The 22,373-nt window shown below is 43.5% G+C and overlaps 1 protein-coding gene across 2 annotated transcripts in view; it reads right to left on the bottom strand.

Moving 5' to 3' along the window:
- DARS1 (aspartyl-tRNA synthetase 1) overlaps positions 1 to 4,346 on the bottom strand; it is a 63,097-nt gene extending 58,751 nt beyond the window's left edge. The window contains exons 1-2 of one of the 2 annotated variants that reach the window (XM_066233272.1): positions 4,099 to 4,329; positions 2,398 to 2,455 (exon numbers count right to left, since the gene is read on the bottom strand). In XM_066233272.1, the coding sequence (XP_066089369.1) occupies positions 2,398 to 2,455; positions 4,099 to 4,164 (124 nt within the window). In that variant the 5' untranslated portion in view covers positions 4,165 to 4,329. Of the gene's footprint in view, positions 1 to 2,397; positions 2,456 to 4,098 lie in introns of both variants that reach the window. The other variant, XM_066233273.1, reaches the window with a different exon arrangement.
- Positions 4,347 to 22,373: the final 18,027 nt, after the last annotated feature.

Below are 22,373 nucleotides of genomic sequence, written 5' to 3'. Positions count from 1 at the left end.
TCTCTTGAAGCAAAGATGTAGCTCAGAGAGAACATGATTTACAGGAGAATACAACGGTTCTCACTGCCCAAAGCAGAGAATGAATTAGAAATTTTTAAGTCATTGGAAATCACAAGTGAATTTCTCCAAAACTTTGTCAACAGACCTTATGAATGAAACCAACTTTCATGTCTATTATGTAAACTCAGGCAAAAGAAAGTGTAAAAAAGAAGACAGACAAAACAGTGTAACAAAATGAAAAGACAGACTGGGAAATGCCAAAATTGAAAAAGCCAGCGACTTACTAACAAAGCAATAAAACTCAAAATCAAAGGAAACATAACATAAATCTGAGTACTTACAAATAAACCTCATGATTATGGTAATTTTAAAACTACTTTGAAAAAAAAGAGTGATGACCCTTCTTTCATGTGGTATTTCCACTAATAAGCACAGGGGTTTTCAACCTTTAACATATATATCTACATGGACGTGAGGCACATGTCACAATCCCACGGGTATCATTGGCTTGGCAATGATTAGTGGTAGGATTTCAGTTTGAAAAACTACTGCCTCCTCTATACTTTTAAGTCATTGGTATTAGAATAAAGAAATCTGGAGAAATGGAAGAAAATAGGGGAGGAGCTATGCCTGAGCAAACTATCAATATTAGGATTTCAGCAGAGGGAAAACCAAGGCTAAATTTTACTGTTCTGTTTTTGTAATCAGACTACATACAGTGTGTCCGTAAAGTCATGGTGCACTTTTGACCGGTCACAGGAAAGCAATAAAAGACGATAGAAATGTGAAATTTGCACCAAATAAAAGGAAAACCCTCCCAGTTTCTGTAGGATGATGTGGCACCATGTGCGCATGCACAGATGATGAGGTAACACTGAGTATACAGTGGAGCAGCCCACAGCTATGCCAGTAGAGATGTGGATGGTAGAGAGGAAAGTTCAGTGTGTTCTGTAGCTCGCTAAATTCGAATCCGTGACCAAAGTGCAACGTGAATATCGGCGCATTTATAACGAACGCCACCACATAGGAATAACATTACTCAGTGGGATAAGCAGTTGAAGGAAACCAGCAGTTTGGTGGAGAAACCCCGTTCTGGTAGGCCATCAGTCAGTGACGAGTCTGTAGAAGCTATACGGGATAGCTACCTAAGGAGCCCTAAAAAATCTGTGCGTGAGCCCACATCAAACTGCACTGAATAGATATGAAACTGGGAGAGTTTTCCTTTTATTTGGTGCAGATTTCACATTTCTCTATAGAAATGTGAAATAAATCGGAAATCGTCTTTTATTGCTTTCATGTGACCAGTCAAAAGTGCACCATGACTTTACGGACACACTGCAGTTTTCTTTCCCTCTGGTGGCGAGAGCTTGTTAAGTGGAAAAGAGTTGTCTGGATTTGCCAGCCAAATGGGAACAATAATTATGGAAAGGAGAGATTGGGGATTATGTAACAGATTTAAATTTTTGTGAGCTTCTTTGTGTTAGAGCTCAAGGAAGTCTAGTTCAGGAAGACAGTTAAGCTAAAAACAAAGTCTCAAATGACCCCCTTATTTGCCCTGGTGGGGGAATGTTGTCTCTAAACTATATTACATCTATCCCATTTTATATTCAATTATTTTGCTTCACCATCTTTATCTTTTGAGAATGGTTAATTTTTCGCAAATCATTTTGGTTTTTTATTGAAAGCTTTTCCAAAAAAGTTGGAAAAGAAGTGAGTTTGTTATCATGCAGTAAATTAAATCCAAAAAACCAGTACAACTAACCTAAACATATGTTATTTCCAAAGCATAAAATTCAGACAAGTACTTAAGCACTTTCAATGAGCCAGAACTTGGTCTGCTATTGTACCAAAGATTAAAATATGTAATTTCGGGTGTCTTCCAAAAGAAAAATGATTTTTAAATAGTTGAGTAAGATAACCTGTTGACACAACAAGAAGAATTTTTAAAAAAAGGCAAATGTTTACAAATAGGAAACTTACAGGTCTGAGAGAAAGAAATCTAATAAAGTCAAGGGGGAAGAGTAAAGAAGATAGCTTCCTAAAGCACGCAAAAAGGTTGCATATAATAAAGGTGGTTATTATTAACCGTTCCTTCATCTCTTGGACCAGTTAAATCTTAAATATTTTGCCCAATCACTTAAGAATAGCTTTTTAATATAATTTAATACTTAAATATATTTATTTAATGTATCTCCTTCCCTTTGTAGATTAGGGACCCTACACTGACAATGTTTGTACAGGATTATGACATCTCCTTGGGTTAGTACTGTCATTTAAGCGTTTCAGAGTTATACCAAGCTTCATTAAAACTTCATGAAGAAAAAAAAAAATTCATGAAGAGTTTTTCTGGAATTAGAAGGAAAAAAAACCCTTTATTATTATGACATAGCTACTAACCTGATTTTTCCTGTGACTGTATCATTGAAGATACTCCATATCTTTCTTTAGCATAATCCTACAAAAAAATTTTTTTGTATTATGACTCTTTATTTAACAATAGCAGAGAAAACATAAATACAAACAGAATGTAAAATAAATTTGTTTTAACTTTCAGGACCATTTTATTAATTCAAAGAGTCATAGTTTTATTTAATTTTTAATTTTTATTTTTTTACAGAGACAGCGAGTTAGAGAGAGGGATAGATATGGACACACAGGAACGGAGAGAGATGGGAAGCATTAATCATTAGTTTTTTTCGTTGCAACACCTTAGGTGTTCATTGATTGACTTCTCATATGTGCCTTGACCATGGGCCTTCAGCAGACCTAGTAACCTCTTGCTCGAGCCAGTGACCTTGGGTCCAAGCTGGTGAGCTTTTGCTCAAACCAGTTGAACCCGTGCTCAAGCTGGCGACCTCAGGGTCTCGAACCTGGGTCCTCCACATCCCAGTCCGACGCTCTATCCACTGCGCAACTAACTGCCTGGTCAGGCTAGAGTCATAATTTTAAAGTGTGGAAATCTGTTATATCATTTACACATGTACTGTATAGAAAAAGAGTAAGCAACCAGTTTCTGGTTAGCTTGTTCCGAAGATCACTACTCTTAGATGCATATACCATACATAACAGCACTCTTGGATAAAGATAACCCCAGCCCTTGTGGAGGAAAACAGTTACACCATATAGCATTAGGGCAGTATAAATAGGTTACTACTCAGCAACTCTTACACCACCATAAATCATTCTTAAAATGATTTATTCTGCCCTGGTAGGTGCTCAGTTGGTTGCAGCATCCTCCCTGTCCACTAAAGTTGTGGATTTCATCCCGGGTCAGGACACATACAAGAATTAATGAATGAATGCATAAATAAGGGAAACAACAATCGTTATTACTGTCTCTCCCTCACTCTGTCTCTCACTTCTTCTCTCTCAATAAATAAAAGTCAAAATGACCTATTATGTAGTTTAGCACAAATTCATACTACTACAACCAAAAAATTAGGAGCTGGGTAGTAATTAAAAGCTCAGATTTAATACAACATATAATTTGGAGGATGGTATCCGACTTTCATTTCTGGAAAACACTGAAGGACCACTGAATATGAGAATTACCCACATGATTTTGGATCACTTCATCTCAAATGCATTCTCCGCAATCGTCCTATCTCACTGAGTCATTTAAACGAAGAAAGAAAATGAAAATGATGTTTCTTTAAAGCTGTCACACGGAAAATGGTGATTAAACATAGTGTATGACTGTTTTACGAAGTACTGTCACTACTTGCAAAACATTAGGAGCACAAGAGCTGAGTAAAAATCGATTACTAGTGGGAATTACAATTCTCGGGGTGGTGGTGGTGCTGGATTACGTGAAGGTCGTGCTAACTCAAGGGCAGGGGGCATCACCACCCTACCCCGCGGCACGCTTCTCGTAAGCCTGGCTGTAAGAAAAGCGACCCGCCGTGAGTCTGGCCACGCAGGTCGGGCAAGGGTCCTCAAGTCCCGGTGAGGGCTCTGGGCGCCGGACCCAAACTCGCGGCCTGCAGGCAAGGTACCGACAGGGACCCGTGGGCAGGGCCCCGCTCACCGCACTCCCACCCGCAGTGCGATCCGGCCCCGGCCTCTATCCTCCCAGGCCCGGGGAAGGTGGAAACCCACTTCCGCCGCGTCCATGACCTCCCGCGGCTTCTCCTGCGTCTTGCGGCCGGCGCTGGCGCTGGGCATCGGGACAACGGACGGGGCAGCGGTCACCACCCTCCTTCGAAGACTTCCGTAGGGCAGGCCAGAGGGGCTTCTCCTTCCCCACAGTCTCCGCCGTTTCCGCACTTCCGTTACCGCACACGCGTTTGGCCTCCTCGTGGAGGTCGGCTCCGAAATACCGCGACAGCGCAACTCTCTCGAGATCTTGGAGCGCTGTAAGGCTGGAGGCCTCGCGCGCCGTGGCCTCTTCTTGCCCCGCCCCTACAGGGCGTTTAGCTGCAGTTGGAGGGAAATTTGGGAGTTTGTTATCGTCTCGCGGGATAGGCTGTGAGGGCTGAGGTCCTAGTGTGCCAGTCGTCGCGTTTTCGAACATTTCAGCCCTCTACCAGCTGCGAGTTATATTCTGTTCTTTTTTCAGCCCTATCTTCCCCTCCCGGCATCTACCGCAGAGTTTCATTGAACTTGGGCCTCTGCTTTTCCTCGCTTGGACTTCCCTGCCTTCACTGTCCCAAGCGCAGTGCAGCTGCCTGGAGTCGTGGGAGACCTCTTCGCTGTCACCTTGTATGTTGGGAGACAGGAGTGCTGGGTTATAGGTAGTAGGCTTGCTAAGGTAAAGACAAGGTACCAGTCCCACGTAGTAATAAGCGAGCGGTAATCACAGTGGCATTCCCCTCCCCCCTTCCCCCCCTATTCCTTGCGCTGATTGCCTGGACCTGTATTTATTGTTAGAGACAGTACATAGTGTTGATTGCCCAATGGATGAATCTCCCTAAATTAGGCTTAAGAAAAAAGGTCATTTATAAGCCTTTTATTGCAACTGAGTGTAACTTGGGAGGTTGGTTAAGTACTGTCTCTCCTGCTAGACCTCTTAAACATTCCATTAAGTTTTAACTATTTTAATGGTGTCATAGCTTGGGACAAAGTAGCACAGTTGATACCTGTTAAGGAGTGCAGCTAGACCCCAGTGCTAGAGGGGGCTCTGCAGGCTATCTCATTCACGTCCTGTGATACAATAGTGAAAAGACAGGTGGTTCCTGACTTGAGTTAGCTTCACTGTCTGATTGTAGGTGTGAAGTAGAGGTACCAGGTGCTAGAAAAGTTTCTTTGAGGGTATTCACCTCAGGCTTTCCTGAGGAAGTGATATTTAATCTAAAGTAGGAGGTCAGCCAGGTGGAAAGGGGCTGAAAGAATATTCAAGGCAAGGGGCTTGGGAGAGAAATATCATGGCTCAGTTCTGGATGTATAGCATATGAGATGCCTTTAAGACATTCAGGAAGAGATGTCCTGGCAAGAGACTGACCTTGTGGGATCTAGGGAGTGGAAGAGAGGTCTGAGCCACAGAAGAAGGCAGGTGAGACACTGGCAGGTAAGTGGAAGTTGAAGCCATGGACTAGGAAAGAGAGAATGTTTCAAGAAGAGAATATTGGGCCCTGGCCTGCTGGCTCAGTGGTAGAGCATCGGCCTGGCGTGCAGAAGCCCCGGGTTCAATTCCTGGCCAGGGCACACAGGAGAAGCGCCCATCTGCTTCTCCACCCCTCCCCCCTCTCCTTCCTCTCTGTCTCTCTCTTCCCCTCCCACAGTGAGGTTCCATTGGAGCAAAAGATGGCCCGGGCGCTGGGGATGGCTCCTTGGCCTCTGCCCCAGGCGCTAGAGTGGCTCTGGTCGCGGCAGAGCGACGCCCGGGAGGGGCAGAGCATCGCCCCCTGGTGGGCGTGCTGGGTGGATCCCGTTCGGGTGCATGCGGGAGTCTGACTGCCTCCCCGTTTCCAGCTCCAGAAAAAAAAAAAAATACAAAAGAAAAAAAAAAAAAAAAGAAGAGAATATTAACACGATGTGGACAGCTGCCTAGACCCCAAATAAGACAACGACTGAAAAAATATCTGTTGGATTTAGCAACAGAGAGGTCATTGGTGTTCTTTTTTTTAAAATCCTTTTTAGATTTATTTATTTACTTATTTTTAGAGAGAGAGAGAAAGGGGGAGGAACAGGAAGCATTAATTCTTATATGTGCCTTGAGCAGGCAATCTCAGGGTTTCAAACCAGTGACCTCAGCATTCCAGGTCAACCCTTTTACCCACTGTGCCACCACAGGTCAGGCGAGTTCATTGGTGTTCTTAATAAACACTATGGTAAAGTGATGTGTCAGAATGTGCTGAGAAATGAAAAAGAATGAAGAAATGGAAATAAAGGTGATTAAAGCAATCTTTTATATAGTGCTGACTGTGTGCCCAGCACTGTTGTTTTACATATATGAATTTGATTCTTACCACCAGCATTATCAGAGATATAATGTTTTTATGTGTGGGGAAATTGAGGCATACAAAGGTGAAGTAATTGACTATGGTGTCAGAGCCATTAAATAATGTATTTCAATTCAGATGGTGTGGTACCAAATCCATATTCTTTATTTATTTATTTTATTTTTTTTGTGGCAGAGACAGAGAGGGACAGCTAGGGACAGACAGACAGAAAGGGAAGGATGCGAGAAACCAATTCTTCATTGCGGCTTCTTAACTGTTCACTAATTGATTTCTCATATGTGCCTTGACCGAGGGGATTACAGCAGTACCAAGTGACCCCTTGCTCGAGCCAGCGACCTTGGGCTCAAGCTGGTGAGCCTTGCTCAAACCAGATGAGCCTGTGCTCAAGCTGGTGACCTCGGGGTTTCGAACCTGGATCCTTGGCATTTCAGTCCAATGCTTTATCCACTGCGCAACTGCCTGGACATGTGTTTTGTGTGTGTGTGTGTGTTTTAATTTTATTTAGAAAATTAACTTGAACAGGGTGACATTGATCAATAAGAGTACATAGGTTTCAGGTAAACATTTCTATAGCATCATTTGAACTGTTGATTATGTTATATACCCATCACCCAAAATCAAATCAGTTTCTGTCGCCTTTTATTTGTCTCTTTTTTTAAATTTATTTTATTATTTTTTAAATTTTATTTATTTTTATTTTTTACAGAGACAGAGAGTGAGTCAGAGAGAGGGATAGACAGGGACAGACAGACAGGAACGGAGAGAGATGAGAAGCATCAATCATTAGTTTTTCATTGCACGTTGCAACACCTTAGTTGTTCATTGATTGCTTTCTCATATGTGCCTTGACCGTGGGCCTTCAGCAGACTGAGTAACCCCGTGCTGGAGCCAGCAACCTTGGGTTCAAGCTAGTGGGCCTTTTGCTCAAAGCAGATGAGCCTGCGCTCAAGCTGGTGACCTCGGGGTCTTGAACCTGGGTCCTCTGCATCCCAGTCTGACGCTCTATCCACTGCGCCACCGCCTGGTCAGGCTTATTTGTCTCTCTTTATATCCTTCCTCCCACTCTTTACCTCTCCCCACAGAATCCATATTCTTAACTACCTTTCCTGTCTTTGGGAGAAAATGAGAAGATTATATGTGAGGGGAAGGAAAAATATAGGTGATAGCTAATGGGGAATAAGTCAAGTGAAATTTTTTTAAAGAGAGAGAGACTTGAATGCATTAAACAAATGGGAAGGATCACGAGAAAGATCAATATGCAAGACAGAAAAAGGATTCGGAGCTAGTGTAAGATTTCAAAAATGAGAGGTAATATTTAAAGTATGGGTGTTAGGACTGTTCTGTCACAGCTGGAGGAGAGGAGGCTAGGGTAGTTGTGGATGTTTGGCTTTAGGAAAATGAGAGAATTCCCATTTGGTGATTTCTGTTTTCTCTAGAGGAAGAGAATAAGAGATTGGGTATTAGAGGGCAGGAGAAAAATGAGATAGGCAATTACAGGAAATGGGAAAGGTTAAAATAATCCTGGAGTTTATTTGATATTATTTTAGAGCATTGTAAGGACACATTTGGTAAGGGAACATGAATTGGTCATAGAAGTGAGACTCCTCCAGTAGTCTGTGGATGGTCTGTTGTGTTCACAAAGAGACAGTAGTTGCTTTACTCTCAGCATGGGGGCTTTGTGCTGGTGCTGCTCAGCGGGAGGGAGCCTGGAAGAGATCTGCTCTGAGCAGCCATACACATGCCACACACATCACAGATAAATAAGGAGGACATTTTTATCTGTAATTTTTTTAAAAGACTGATATTGGGCAAATTTATTTATTAAATCAAGATAGAGGAAAGGACAGAGATGCAAATAGTTGAATGTAGTTTTCAGACAGATAGGTCACCCTGAAATTTGAGGACTGAGGTTTGAAGAAAAGGAGTAAAATTTTATTCCTCATTTAATTGATCAATAATTATGTATAAGAATGCATACTGTGCCAGTCATTGTGCCAGGTTCTGGCAATAAAACAGTCATGATTTCTGTTCTCAATAATACATAGTCCAGTTAATAAGATAGCATGTAAGTAATGATAAAGAAATGTGAAAATTGTTCTAATATTGGTAAGTTTGTGCATTCCCAGCTATCGTCCTAAGATGTACTTTGATTAGACCAGCTAAGGCACATGTCCACTATTGACCCAATCACCGTGGCTAGGAAAATGGAATATTCAAATTGGTGGCTTAGCCTTAGCAACGTGTCCCCTGGAGCCTGGGTTAGAGTTAACTTCACTGGGATCATGTGGAAACCTGTCAGAAGCTATGGGAAAGGGAAGTGGATCCTGGAAAAGCAACTACAAATGGCTACCAAAGAGGCCAGGCAGAGTTTTGGGCTTTGGGAAGATGAGCAGATTGTAGGGGGAGTGATTCCTTTTATATGATCAGAATTGCTTGGATGTGTTTTTGGTAACAAACTAACCTTGAAATTTCAGCAGCTTAAAACAAACCTGTTTTTCTTATGTTCACAGCAGGTTAGTGGTTAGTGAAAGGGTTGTGCTCATTTAGTCAATCAGGAACCTAGGTTGATAGATGCTACATCTTAAAATTTTTTTTTAATTCGTTTTAGAGAGGCAAAGGGGAGAGAGCAAGAGAGAGACAGAGAGAGAGAGAAAGAAGAGGGAGGAGCAGGAAGCATCAACTCCCATATGTGCTCTGACCAGGCAAGCCCAGGGTTTTGAACTGCCGACCTCAGTGTTCCAGGTCATCACTTTATCCACTGTGTCACCACAGGTCAGGCCAATAGATGCTGGATCTTGACACATACTTCCATCATCCAGAAGCAGTGAAAAGAAAACTTAGCTCTTAAAATGGCTGCCTTGAGGTGACCCTTTCAAATCCCGTTTCTGTTTCACTGGCCAGATAAGTCTCACAGTAATTCCTGAGTTCATCAGGGTAAGATAATTTACTCATTCTGTAGGGAGAAGCACTGAATGTTTCTATTCAATAAAACATTCTATCATACTTACAAAATTCTAACATAGACAGTGTCTATGAAGCTGCTCCATTTTGGGATATTTTAAAAAGCTTGTTATCCCTCAATTAGATATAATGCTAATATAGGAACTGATAGAAATCTGAATACAGTCTCATATACTGTCCCTTTATTAGGGTTAGGGATCTTATCTTTCCATTGCCCATGAGGCCTCTACATGTACTCCTTAATTACTTTAATTCCTTTGACTTGATAGGTTATTCTTATTTAAGACATAGCTTTAGGGGAAGACTAAATATGTACTTCTGTTTTGGCGCTCTTTCCTTAAAGTGATAGAAGAAGAATTTGCCAGATCAGTGGCCACTTGCCATATGCCTGAATAACAAAGTGTCTAAATCTAAAAGTGGTTGTATCTTTACTTGATTGAATCAACCAAAGCTTGACCTTGGCGTCACTTATCTTGTGTGCTCTTGTCCTGATAGGAACAAATACAGGGTTCTGCCAACTATCAAATGTGTTCATTCCAAACTACATTTTGGGACTAGGAAAATTGCTATGGGTAGGCCCCCAAAGACCAGTTCTAGGTGTTGCTGTGAAGAGGTTTGAAATGAAATGTAGAAAAGAAAGCCCCTTAACATGAATAATTTTTGGCAAAACTTACTTTCTCTAAAACAAAGAGACTTTTAGCAGAACTTACTTTTTCTGAAAAGACTCCCTATTCTTGGCCTTGAGGCTGGTCTCCCAGACTGTGGCCTTGGGCTAGCTTTGCAAAGTTGCAGGTGTTCTCAGAATGTTTCTCCCTGAATTAACCTTATAGATAAACATTGTAAGAAAGCTTGTTTCACTGCTTTTACTGCTACGCTTCCTCTCCTCCCGAGCCCTCAGTCAGTATGTAATTTTCCCTTTAAAAGCCAGCCCCAAACTGTGTTCCCCACCACACTGATTTGAACAACTTAGGTCTCCATGTGGTCTGCGCAGCTGGTTAATTAAAAGACTCCTTAAATTCTTAATTTGGCTAACTGATTGTGTGGCAGGATGTCCTATCTTACTGTTCCGATATAACAGAAACGCCATCATCACTCCTAATCCTTTGTACAGTAGTCTCTCTTTATCCACATTTTGCTTTCCATATTTCAGTTACCTACAGTCATCCATGGCTGGAAACTTAATGGAAAATTCCAGAAATAAACAATTTGTAAGTTTATTTATTTTTAGACTTTATTTATTGATTTTACAGAAAGAGGAGAGAATGGGGGGAGTAAGAAATATCAACTCATAGTTGCTTTACTTCAATTGTTTTTTGATTCTTTGTCATATGTGCTTTGACTTGTAACAGGAAGTGACCCAACGGAGAATAGATACTCAGATATCTTAATCAATGAAGGAATGAGAATTTTAAAAGCCGGTGGAGCACGTGGGAATTGTAGCTCCAAAACACGGACTCCCTGAAGTTGACTTTCTTACAGGTTATATATCTTTACAGTATCTAAGCAATGGGCATATGATTTCTTTGTTTAAGGTTTCCAGGACTCAAGAAAGGGGAGGGAAAGTTTCTTTGGGGTAAGCAAGGGGAAGGGGTTTCCAAATCACTGGCCAGAGTTACATACAGATCCTGCTTTTCATGTTTTTTTGTATTGTAACTATGAGCTATAGATAATTTATCATTGGCTGACTCGATTACTCCTGCTGGCTCCTTTCCCTTGTATTCTTTCCTTTTCTTCCTTCTCAGGGAAGAAGGGGCCTACCCCTCCTTTCTCATTCCACCCTTTGAGACTTCAGAATTTCTTTTTCTTTTTTTTCTTTTTTTTTTGTATTTTTCTGAAGTTGGAAACGGGGAGGCAGTCAGACAGACTCCTGCATGCGCCCAACCGGGATCCACCCGGCATGCCCACCAGGGGGCGATGCTCTGCCCATCTGGGGCGTTGCTCTGTTGCAACCAGAGCCATTCTAGCACCTGAGGCAGAGGCCATGGAGCCATCCTCAGTGCCCGGGTCAACTTTGCTCCAATGGAGCCCTGGCTGTGGGAGGGGAAGAGAGAGACAGAGAGGAAGGAGAGGGGGAGGGGTGGAGAAGCAGATGGGCGCTTCTCCTGTGTGCCCTGGCCGGAAATCGAACCCGGGACTCCTGCACACCAGGCTGATGCTCTACCACTGAGCCAACCGGCCAGGGCTCAGAATTTCTTTTATACCGGAGTCTCACATTCTTCATCAAAGGCAAGGCCTGATACATGGGCAAGTCTACATAGGCAATTGTTTGTTGCTGTACTGTGGCCTCTATCATGTTCCTTATGCTGTTCATTAATAGTGGCAACAAATATGGACCTATTAAGCAAATTCCTATGAGGAGTAAGACTGCTCCTATTAGGGTTTAAAAACACCAAAGGCTGAGAACCACCCCCCAAACAGGCTACTGGGGTTCTATCCATACCAAACTTTCATGGGCACATGTGCCAGTTTTGTCATCTTTTTGACAAGGTCCTCAACTGCCTGGTCCTGGTCATCTATCTGCAGGCAACAATTAGTGAGACTGAATTTCCCACACACCCCTCCTTCTGCTGCTAATGGATAGTCTAGTGCCAATCTGTTTTGGTAGATGGCGTCTCTCATCTGAGTTTGCTGATGTGTAAGGAGGATTAGAGCTCTCCCAGTCTCTTTGGTAATGATTTCTAAAACTGCCTGCAATAGGAAAATCCAGTTGAACATAAATGAGGGTGTGGTACCCCCAAGATCTATCTTCTGCCCACGTGGCAGGTCCATAGTATTGGATTATCCACTCTGGGGTCTACTTATTATCTTTCCAGTATCCTGTCTGGAGTTTTCTTTTTACCTGTTGTAAGGGCTGTGGAGCTGGGTAGCCAAGTAGTTCCCCTGTTTTCAGAGGCAAGAAGAAAAAAGGGGGCTTTATCGTACCTATCACACAGCTTCCTTCCCAATTTCTGGGGAGGCGGGTATAGGCCCTGTTTCTACAGATCCAGTAAAGTCCACATGGTGCTATCCAGTTTCTGGCCCTGCTTGGGTTGTTGTAGCAGGAGGATATGTGGGATTATAACAGACATAGGGCTGGTTGTCCCCTGGGTCACACACTGAATGTTGAGCCTGATTATAGGTACAGGTCCCTTTCTGAGTTCCCTTGCACTCATAGAAGCTATAGAAAAGCAAGGTGGTGGAGACCTTCTGGCCTTCCTTGGTGACATGGATACACAGTTTACAGTCCTCTGCCCTAGTTCCCCTCCCTCCCTAGAGTCTAATTATAAGGAGCCCCACAGCGAGGTTCCTCAGGCTTCAGATATAAGTGGACCAACCAGCTCCTGGTTTGTGGCTGGAGCAGGGCATGTCATCCTGCTCCGGGTCAACTTACAAGGGTTGGCAGGGTCAGTCTATGCTGTCCAAAAGGTGTCTCTGATGGGGTCACAGAGACCCCATCATTTAGGCAGCTGTGGTGAAGCCAGGTGCCAAGCCTTCTACCTTGGCAGCAGTGGGAGTGGTCAGGATCACAGTATAGGGTCCCTTCCACCTGGGTTGGAGGGGAGTTGGATTGTAATTCTTGACCTGCACCTGGTTTCCTGGGGAAAAAGAATGGACAGGGTCAAGCAAACTAATTGGAGCCCTGTCTAGCACCCACTTGGATATGGTACCAGCCACCTTGCCTAAAGCTTCTAATTGCCTATGTAGTTCTGTTTCTCCTAATTCTCAGGGAGTCCCTGGCAAAATACATAATATTGGAGGAGGTCTATTGTATAATATCTCATTAGGTATCCACCTTATGAGGTAATGGTTACTAGAACACCGTCTGGTGTTCTTGGAGGGGTCACTGAACCTTAAACAATATTAGAGGCAAAGCTTGTACACATTTAAGACCTGTTTCCTGACATAATTTGCTAAGCCCTAACTTCAGAGTCCTATTTATGTGTTCCACCTTTCCCGAGCTCTGAGATCTGTATGCCACGTGAAGCTTCCAGGTGATGTCCAATGTTTGAGCGGGTCCTTGTACTACCTTAGCCACAAAGGCCGGGCCATTGTTGGAGCCTACCTAAAGTGGCAGTCCAAACCTTGGAATTACTTCTCTGAGCAATGCTCTTGTTACTTCTCTAGCTTTTTCAGTCTGGGTGGGGTAGGCTTCTACCCATCCTGAGTAAGTGCATACTAACACCAACAGGTACTGGTAACCTTGACTTTTGGGTGTCTCGGTGAAGTCCACCTGTATATCCTAAAAGGGGGCTGCCCCGTAGGACTGAATACCAGGAGGTGCTGAAGGTCCTTGTTTTGCATTATTCTGATGGCAGGTTGAGCAGCACAGGCTGACTTACTTGGCTAGGGTGGCCAAGAGAGGGATATAGAAATATCTCCCTAGCAGTGTTTCTGTCTTTTCTTGTCCTAGGGCAGCAGGCAAAGCCTGGACTACTGAAGGCTCCAATAGGTGGGGAACAACAACTCTACCATCTGGCAGTTGCATCCAGCTGTCCTTTAATTCTTTAGCCCCTTCTTTCGCTGTCCATCTTTTCTCTCCCTTGGAATATCTGGGTGCAAGTTCCGGGGCCCACGGGATGAGAGGGGCTATGGTACCCTGTGGTAGGGCAGGGTAGAAGCCCTTTTTGCTTCTGCATCTGCTCTGACATTTCCCTGGGCTTCTACCGTTCCTCCCCTCTGGGGTCCTGGCAGTGGATCACTGCTACTTGTTTTGGTTTCCAGACTGCTTCCAGCAGCTGGAGAATTTCTCCTGGACATTTAAGATCTTTGCTCCCAGCAGTTAAGAGTCCTCTCTCTTTGTAAACTGCCCCATGTACTTGGAGAGTGAGAAAGGCAAAACGTGAATCTGTAAAAATATTCACTCTTTTCCTTTCACTGAGCTTTAAGGCTCGAGTCAGGGCAATCAGTTCAGCCCACTGAGCAGAAGTGCCTTGGGGTAGAGACTGCGCCTCTATAGTCTCTGTTAGAGTCACTACTGCATGCCCTGCCTGCCTTTCTCCCTTGAATTGATGGCGCTGCTTCCATCCACATACAGCTCCCAGTCAGGCTCCCTTAGGGGTTGATCTAGCAAGTCCTGCCGGCTGGAGTACATACACTGAGTCAAGTAGTTCCAAGCAACTGTGCTGCAGCTTTCCCTCATTCACTGGGAGCAGTGTCGCTGGATTTAGAGTGGTACACACCTCTATTACTAGTCTTGGGTTTTCACATAATGAACTCTGGTACTTAGTGAGGTGAGCATTAGTGAGTCATTGATGTCCTTTGGCGTTCATCAGAGTCACTATTGCATGTGGCACCCTCACTTTTAGGTCTTGTCCTAAAATTAGTTTGTCTGCATCTTGCACCAGCATGGCAGTGGCTGCTAGGGCTCTCAGGCATGGTGGCCAGCCCTTTGCAACCCCATCTAGTTGCTTGGAGAGGTAGGCCACCGGTCTAGGCCATGACCCCAAATCCTGGATTAATACACCCACTCCTGTCTTGCTCCTCTTTAACATACAGCACAGAAGGTTTTGCTAAATTAGAAGACCTAGCAATGGGGCAACTTGTAATTCCTTTTTAAGAGTCTGAAAAGCACAGTCCTGTTCTGGCCCCCAGTCCATGGGCTATTTTACTCCCCCTTTTGTGACTTCATAGAGGAGTTTGGCCAGTACTGTGAAGTTGGGGATTTATAAATGGCAGAATCCTACTGCACTTAGAAACTCTCTGACCTGTCTCCTTGTGGCGGGGACTGAGATGTTCTGAATAACCTGTTTCTGTTTTACCCTTAGCCTCCTTTGCCCCTGTTGGAGAATGAATCCCAAGTATTTTACTTGCCTTTGGCAGATCTAGACCTTCTTCTTCGAGACCTTGTATCCACTCTTCTCTAGATGACGTAGAAGCTCGTCCTTTCCTTGAGCACATTCTTGGAGCGTCTCATGACCTGTCAACAGATCATCCATGTACTGAAGGAGAACACACCCGATGTCCTGTGCAGGAAACCTCTGGAGGTCCAGAGCAAGGGCCTCCCAAAAGATGGTGGGGGAGTTCGTGAACCCTTGCAGGAGCCTAGTCCAGGTGTACTGCCCCTTTGTCCCTGTATCCAGGTCCGCCCAGTGGAAGGCAAAGAGTTTCCGGCTTTCAGGAGCCAGTCTTATACTAAAGAAGGCATCTTATAAGTCCAAGCAAGTGAACCAGGAGACTTGAGCAGGGAGGAGGTTTAGGAGAGTGTAGGAGTTTGGTACTGTAGAGTGCAGAGTCACTGCTGCCTCATTTATGACCCTCAAGTCCTGTACTGGCCAATAGTCATTGGTCCCCAGTTTTCTGGCAGGAAGCAAAGTATTACAGGGTGACTGGCATGGGATAATAATAATGTGATCTTTAAGCCTTTGTAAATGCACCTGGATCCCTTCCAAGGCCTCCCTAGGGATTGGGTGTTGTTTCTGGCTGATGGGCAGTGCCCCAGGTTTTAACTCTATCCACACTGGCACTTTGTTTATTGCCAGCCTGGGGGGGAGGGGTTTCTTCAGCCCAGCAGGGTATTTTTGAATCAGTTTTTGGCTTGGAGGCTTCCTAGATGCAGCAGTAAAAGTTATCTACTCCTCCTCTCTGCAAATGGTTAGAGTTAGAACAAGCCTGGGCTTAGGCATCTGTTGTAACCTCTGAGCTAGGGGGAGAGAGCCTGGACCTGATTCTGGTGATGCAGTGGGAGTCACCTCTGGCTCGGGCTTGGGCAAGTATATGCTGGGACCTGATAAATATGGTGATGGTGGGCCGGAGTCAGTGGTAGTCTCTGGGGTAGACAGAGTCAGGTATGGAGCTCTGCTGGCACATAAGGTGTAGGAGCAAGAGTTTCTGCTTATGATTCATTAGGGGTTAAACTTTCTGGCTTTGGCTGCTGCAGCGGCTCTCCAGGTCTGGTGGAACGCTTCCCTGCCTTAGCTACCAATACTGTAGAAGCCAAGTGGGTGGGTGCAAAACTAGTGTAAGCCAAGTGTCTATGTAGGGAAACTGGTCAGGGTGGCCTGGATCTCTAGTGACTACCTGTCACACCTTCTGAACAGCGGACTTGTCCAAGCTTCCTTCTGCTGGCTATTCTACCCCAAAAGTGGGCTATTCTAGTTCACAGAAGGTTCTCAATTTCCCTGGGGACATAGTAACCCTGTAATCCCCTGAGAACTTTTTCTTACAATTCTTGACCATCATGGCTAAAGGAGTGGATTTTCCCTGTGAACCTCTCATACCTCCCACAACAGACAACAGTCATACCACAAGAAGGAATGGGGGAAGGAGAAAGGAAACTTGGAGGGGACACCACTTGCTTCAGACCATTCCCCGCCGTTCCCCTTGTGGGAGTGGAGGGCCCTCTTGGCTTACAGCAGGCTGATATAAACTGTCAGCATGAAATTCTGCGTCCTAGCTGTATGAGATGCTCTACAGAACTGTGATTCAGGACCCAATACTCGCTTTGGCCCTGTGGGAGAGAGTGGGAACCCTCTCCCCCAAAGAAGGGTGATGAGTCACCACTCCTAAACCATGAGGGTGATGAGTCACCGCTCCTAACCCACGGGGCCTGTTCCCCACAACCAGTGGAGGGTGATGAGTCACCACTCCATGGGGACCTCTCCCCACAACCAGTCGCCACTCTTAACCTATGGAGGGTGATTAGTGACTCTCTGGAGAGTGATCAGGTCTCCCTTCTGCCCAGTAGGGCAGGACCTCAGCTAGCTACCCTTGCCCAGTATGCCTTACCGTGCTTCAGACGCGCCCTCGTTCCTCTTCCTTTGTCATCTGAATCTTGCTGGGACTGGCAGATGGGAATTCCCCTTTTCACTCTGTGAGGGGTCCACACAGGAAAATTCCCAGTGTGCACTCAGCAGGTGCGTCTACAGGACGGTTTTGGGGCTCCCCAGTGGTATACCCGAAGTTCACCAAATGCGGGTGTCTCTCCTCCTTGCTTCTTGGCCAACACACCAAAATCGGTAGCAGGAAGCGACTCAATGGAGGATAGACACTCAGATAACTTAATCAATGAAGAGAATTTATTAAAGCCAGTGGAGCACGTGAGGATTGTAGCTCCAAAACACGGACTCCCTGAAGTTGACTTTCTTACAGGTTATATATCTTTACAGTATCTAAGCAATGGGCATGAGATTTCTTTGTTTAAGGTTTCCCAGGACTCGAGGAGAGGGGAGGGAAAGCTTCCGAAGGGTAAGCAAAGGAGTTGTTTCCAGATCACTGGCCATAGTTACGTACAGATCTTGCTATTCTTGCTTTGTATTGTAACTAGGGGATATAGTTAATTTATCACTGGCTGACTCGGTTACCCCTGCTGGCTCCTTTCCCTTGTATTCTTTTCGTTTCTTCTTTCTCAGGGAAGAGGGGGCCTGCCCATCCTTCCTTAGACTGGGCAAGCCTACGGTTTCGAAGCAGTGACCTCAGCATTCCAGGTTGACGATCTATCCACAGTGCCACCACAGACTAGGCATTTTTATTTTTTATTTCTGGAGAGAGAGAGAGGTAGGAAGGGAGCAAGATGAGAAGCATCAACTCATAGTCACTTTAGTTGTTCATTGATTGCTTCTCACATGATCCTTGACCCGCGGAGTTCCAGCTGATCCAGTGACCCCTTGTTTAAGCCAATGACCTTGGGCTCAAGCCAGCGACCTTTGGGTTCAAGCCAGGGACCATGGGGTCATGTCTATGATCCCATGCTCAAGCTGGCGATGCCATGCTCAAACTGGTGAGCCCACACTCAAGCCGGGTGTGCTCCAGCCAGTGACCTTGAAGTTTTGACCTGGGGCCTTAGTATTACAGGTTGATGCTCTATCCAATGCATCACCACTGATCAGGCAACAATTCATAAGTTGAAAATTGAGCACCATTCTAAGTAGCATGGTAAAATCTCATGGCATACTGCCCAGGACTTGACTCATCTTTTTGTTCAGGTCTCCATGCTGTATGCACTTCCTGCCTGTTATTCATTTCATAGCCACCTTGGTGTCATGGTATCGCACTGCTTGTGGTGAAGTCACTCTTACTTTTCTTAATGATAGCTCTACACAGGGGTGAGATTCAAATAATTTAACAACTGGTTCTCTGCCCTAATGATCATTTTAAGTATAAAAAAGATATACGGAAAGGTAGTTTATTATTTCATGCATTTAAGACAAATAAGAACAATTAAAGAGGTAAACAAAACTAGATTATGTTACAAGAAAGTTTTAAAATATTAATGAAAATTATTAAATAATACCTGACAAAAGCCAATAAAAGTTATTTAAGATATTCCATATTACTTAAATTTTTTAAAATTAATTTTAATTTATTGTGTTAACATGGATTCAGCTGTCCTACTCAATATAACTCTCATCTCCCATGCTCGTGTCCCCCATTACATCCCTTTTTTTCCCCTCCACCTAACTCCTTCCCCCCTCTGGAATTTGCTGTCCTGTTATCTGTATCTATGTGTTATGTATATATAATTTCACTAATCCCTTCACCTTCTCTGATTCCATCCCCGCAGCCCCCTTCCCTCTGACAGCTGTCCCTTTGCTCCCTGTGACCCTGTCTATGTCTCTGTTCCGTTCCTCAGTTCACTTTGTTCATTAGATCCCACATGTAAGTGAGGTCATATGATATTTGTCTTTCTCTGCCTGGCTTATTTCACGTAGCATAGTAATCTCCAGGTCCATCCATGCCATGGCAAAAGGCAAGATTTCCTTCTTTTTCATGGTCACATAGTATTCCATTGTGTATATGGACCACAGCTTTTTAATTTACTTGGTCACTGAAGAACACTTGGGCTGTTTCCAGATCTTGGCTATTGTAAACAATGCTGCAATAAACATGGGGGTGCATATATTTTTTTGAATCAGTGATTTGGTATTCTCAGCATATATTCCTAAAAATGGGATAGCTGGGTCAAAAGGCAGTTCCCGTTTTAATTTTTTGAGGAAACGCCATACTGTTTTCCGCAGTGGCTGTACAAGTCTGCATTCCTACCAGCAGTGCAGGAAGGTTCCTTTTTCTCCACACCCTCGCCAGCACTTATTGTGTGCTGATTTGTTAATGAGCACCATTCTGATGGGTGTTAGGTGGTATCTCTCATTGTGGTTTAATTTGCATTTCTCTGATGATTAGTGACACTGAACATTTTTTTTATATGCTTATTGGCCATCTGAATTTCCTCTTTGGAGAAGTGTCTATTCAGTTCCTTTGCCCATTTTTTAATTGGATTGTTTACCTTCCTGGTGTTGAGTTTTAGAAGTTCTTTATAAATTTTGGTTATTAACCCATTATCAGATGTATTGGTGAATATGATCTCCCATTGTGTGGGTTGTTTTTATTTTGTTAATTATGTCTTTAGCAAAAGCTTTTTAGTTTGATATAATCCCGTTTGTTTATTTTGTCTTTTATTTCACTTGCCCGTGGAGATAAATCGGCAAAAATATTGCTACAAGAGATATCAGAGAGTTTACTGCCTATGTTTTCTTCTAAGATGCTTATGGTTTCATGGCTTACATTTAAGTCTTTTATCCATTTTGAGTTTATTTTTCTGAATGGTGTAAGTTGGTGGTCTAGTTTCATTTTTTTTTGCATGTACCTGTCCAATTTTCCCAAAACCATTTATTAAAGAGACTGTCTTTACTCCATTGTATGCTGTTACCCCCTTTGTCAAATATCAATTGACCATAAAGGTGTGGGTTTATTTCTGGGTTCTCTGTTCTGTTCCATTGATCTATATGCCTGTTCTTATGCCAGTACCAAGCTGTTTTGATTACTATGGCTTTGTAGTATAATTTGATATCAGGAAGTGTGATACATCGCACTTTATTCTTCATTTTCAAGATTGCTGAGGCTATTCATGATTTTTTTTTGGTTCCAAATAAATTTTTGGAATATTTGTTCTATATCTTTGAAGTGTGCCATTGGTATTTTAATAGGAATTGCATTGAATTTAGATATTACTTTGGGTAGTATAGACATTTTAATGATTTTTATTCTTCTTATCCATGAACATGGTATATGCTTCCAGTTGTTTGTATCTTCCTTGATTTTTTTTTTCAATGTCATATAATTTACCAAGTACAAGTCTTTTACCTTCTTGGTTAAATTTATGCCAAGTATGTTATTTTCTTTGTTGTAATAGTGAAGGGGATTGTTTCCTTAATTTCTCTTTCAGACAGTTTATTGTTGGTATATAAAAATGCCATTGATTTCCTAATATTAATTTTATAACCTGCCACCTTGCCAAATTCATTTATCAGGTCTAGTAGTTTTTTGACTGAGACTTTAGGGTTTTTTATGTATAGTATTATATCATGAGCAAATAATGATACTTTTACTTCTTTTCCAATTTTGATGCCTTTTATTTCTTCTTCTCTGATTGCTGTGGCTAGAACTTCCAGAGCTATGTTGAATAAGAGTGGTGAAAGGGGGCATTCCTGCCTTGTTCCTTACGTAAGGGGATTGCTTTTAATTTTGCCCCTGAGTATGATGTTGGCTGTCCATTTGTCATAGATGGCCTTTATTATGTTGAGGTATGTTCCCTGTATTTCCACTATACTGAGAGTTTTCATCATAAATGGGTGCTGGATTTTATCAAATGCTTTTTCTGCATCTATTGATATAATCATGTGATTTTTATCCTTTCTTTTGTTTATGTGATGAATCACATTTATTGATTTGTGAATATTGTACCAGCCTTGCCTCCCCAGAATAAATCCCACTTGATTGTGATGTGTGATTTTTTTTTTTTTTTTGTATTTTTCTGAAGCTGGAAACGGGGAGAGACAGTCTGACAGACTCCCGCATGCTCCCGACCAGGATCCACCCGGCACGCCCACCAGGGGTGACGCTCTTCCCACTAGGGGGCGATGCTCTGCCCCTCTGGGGCGTCGCTCTGCCGCAACCAGAGCCACTCTAGCGCCTGGGGCAGAGGCCACAGAGCCATCCCCAGCGCCCGGGCCATCTTTGCTCCAATGGAGCCTTGGCTGCGGGAGGGGAAGAGAGAGACAGAGAGGAAGGAGGGGGTGGGGGTGGAGAAGCAAATGGGCGCTTCTCCTATGTGCCCTGGCCGGGAATCAAACCCGGGTCCCCCGCATGCCAGGCTGACACTCTACCACTAAGCCAACCGGCCAGGGCCCTTGGCTTCCTCTTTAATGGGACTCTGTGCTTCTTGAACTTGTGTGACTTTTTTCTTCATCAGTTTAAGGAAATTTTTAGCTATGATTTATTCAAACAGGTTCTCTATCCCTTGTTTGTTCTCTTCTCCTTCAGGAAACCCAATGATGTGAATGTTGTTTCTTTTCATGTTGTCAAAGAGTCTCTTAGAGTTTCCTTAGTCTTTTTGAGCTTCTTTTAAGATTGCTGCTCTGCTTTTGTGCTTTCATTTATTTTTTCCTCTAAATTGCTGATTCAATCTGCTGCTTCATCCAGCCTGCTGTTGATTCCTTCTAGTGCAGTCTTTATTTCTGATACTGTATTTGTCATTCCTGACTGGTTCTTTTCTATGATTTCAATGTCCTTTTTGATGCTTGTTATCTCTTTATTTAGGTACCCATTATGACCATCCACTGTGCTCTGAGGTCCTTCAGCATCCTAAAAATCATTATTTTAAACTCTGCATCTGGTAGTTTGGTTACTTCCATCTCATTTAGTTCTTTTCTAGGGCTTTCTCTTGTTGATTCATTTGGGTTGTATTTCTTGGTCTGCCCATTTTGTCTGTGTATTAGGTAGCACTGTCTGACTTTGAAATTTGTTGTGGTATTTATGAGGAGGATGCGCTCAGTGGTACTGACCTCCAGGGCACCTGATTTCTTTGCTCTAGGAATGCTTCTTCAGGGTAGTATTTTCCCTCCTGTTGTAAGTATTGAATATAGTCGATCCTTTCATGGGTGTGGTAATGTCTTTAGGCTGGCTGTTTCTAAGGGAAAGGTCAACCTTGATCTGACATTTTACAAAAACTACTGGTTTTGTTGGTTCTAGATCTTTTTGAGTTGGCATCACCTGTTGTTTGTAACTTGCCTTGGGCTACCTGTCTGGAGCTATTGCTCC

Source organism: Saccopteryx bilineata, chromosome 5 (assembly GCF_036850765.1).
Source record: "Saccopteryx bilineata isolate mSacBil1 chromosome 5, mSacBil1_pri_phased_curated, whole genome shotgun sequence".
Taxonomy (NCBI): Eukaryota; Metazoa; Chordata; class Mammalia; order Chiroptera; family Emballonuridae; genus Saccopteryx; species Saccopteryx bilineata.
Note: the sequence above shows the minus strand (reverse complement) of the source record. Positions and strands in the feature narration are given on the sequence as shown.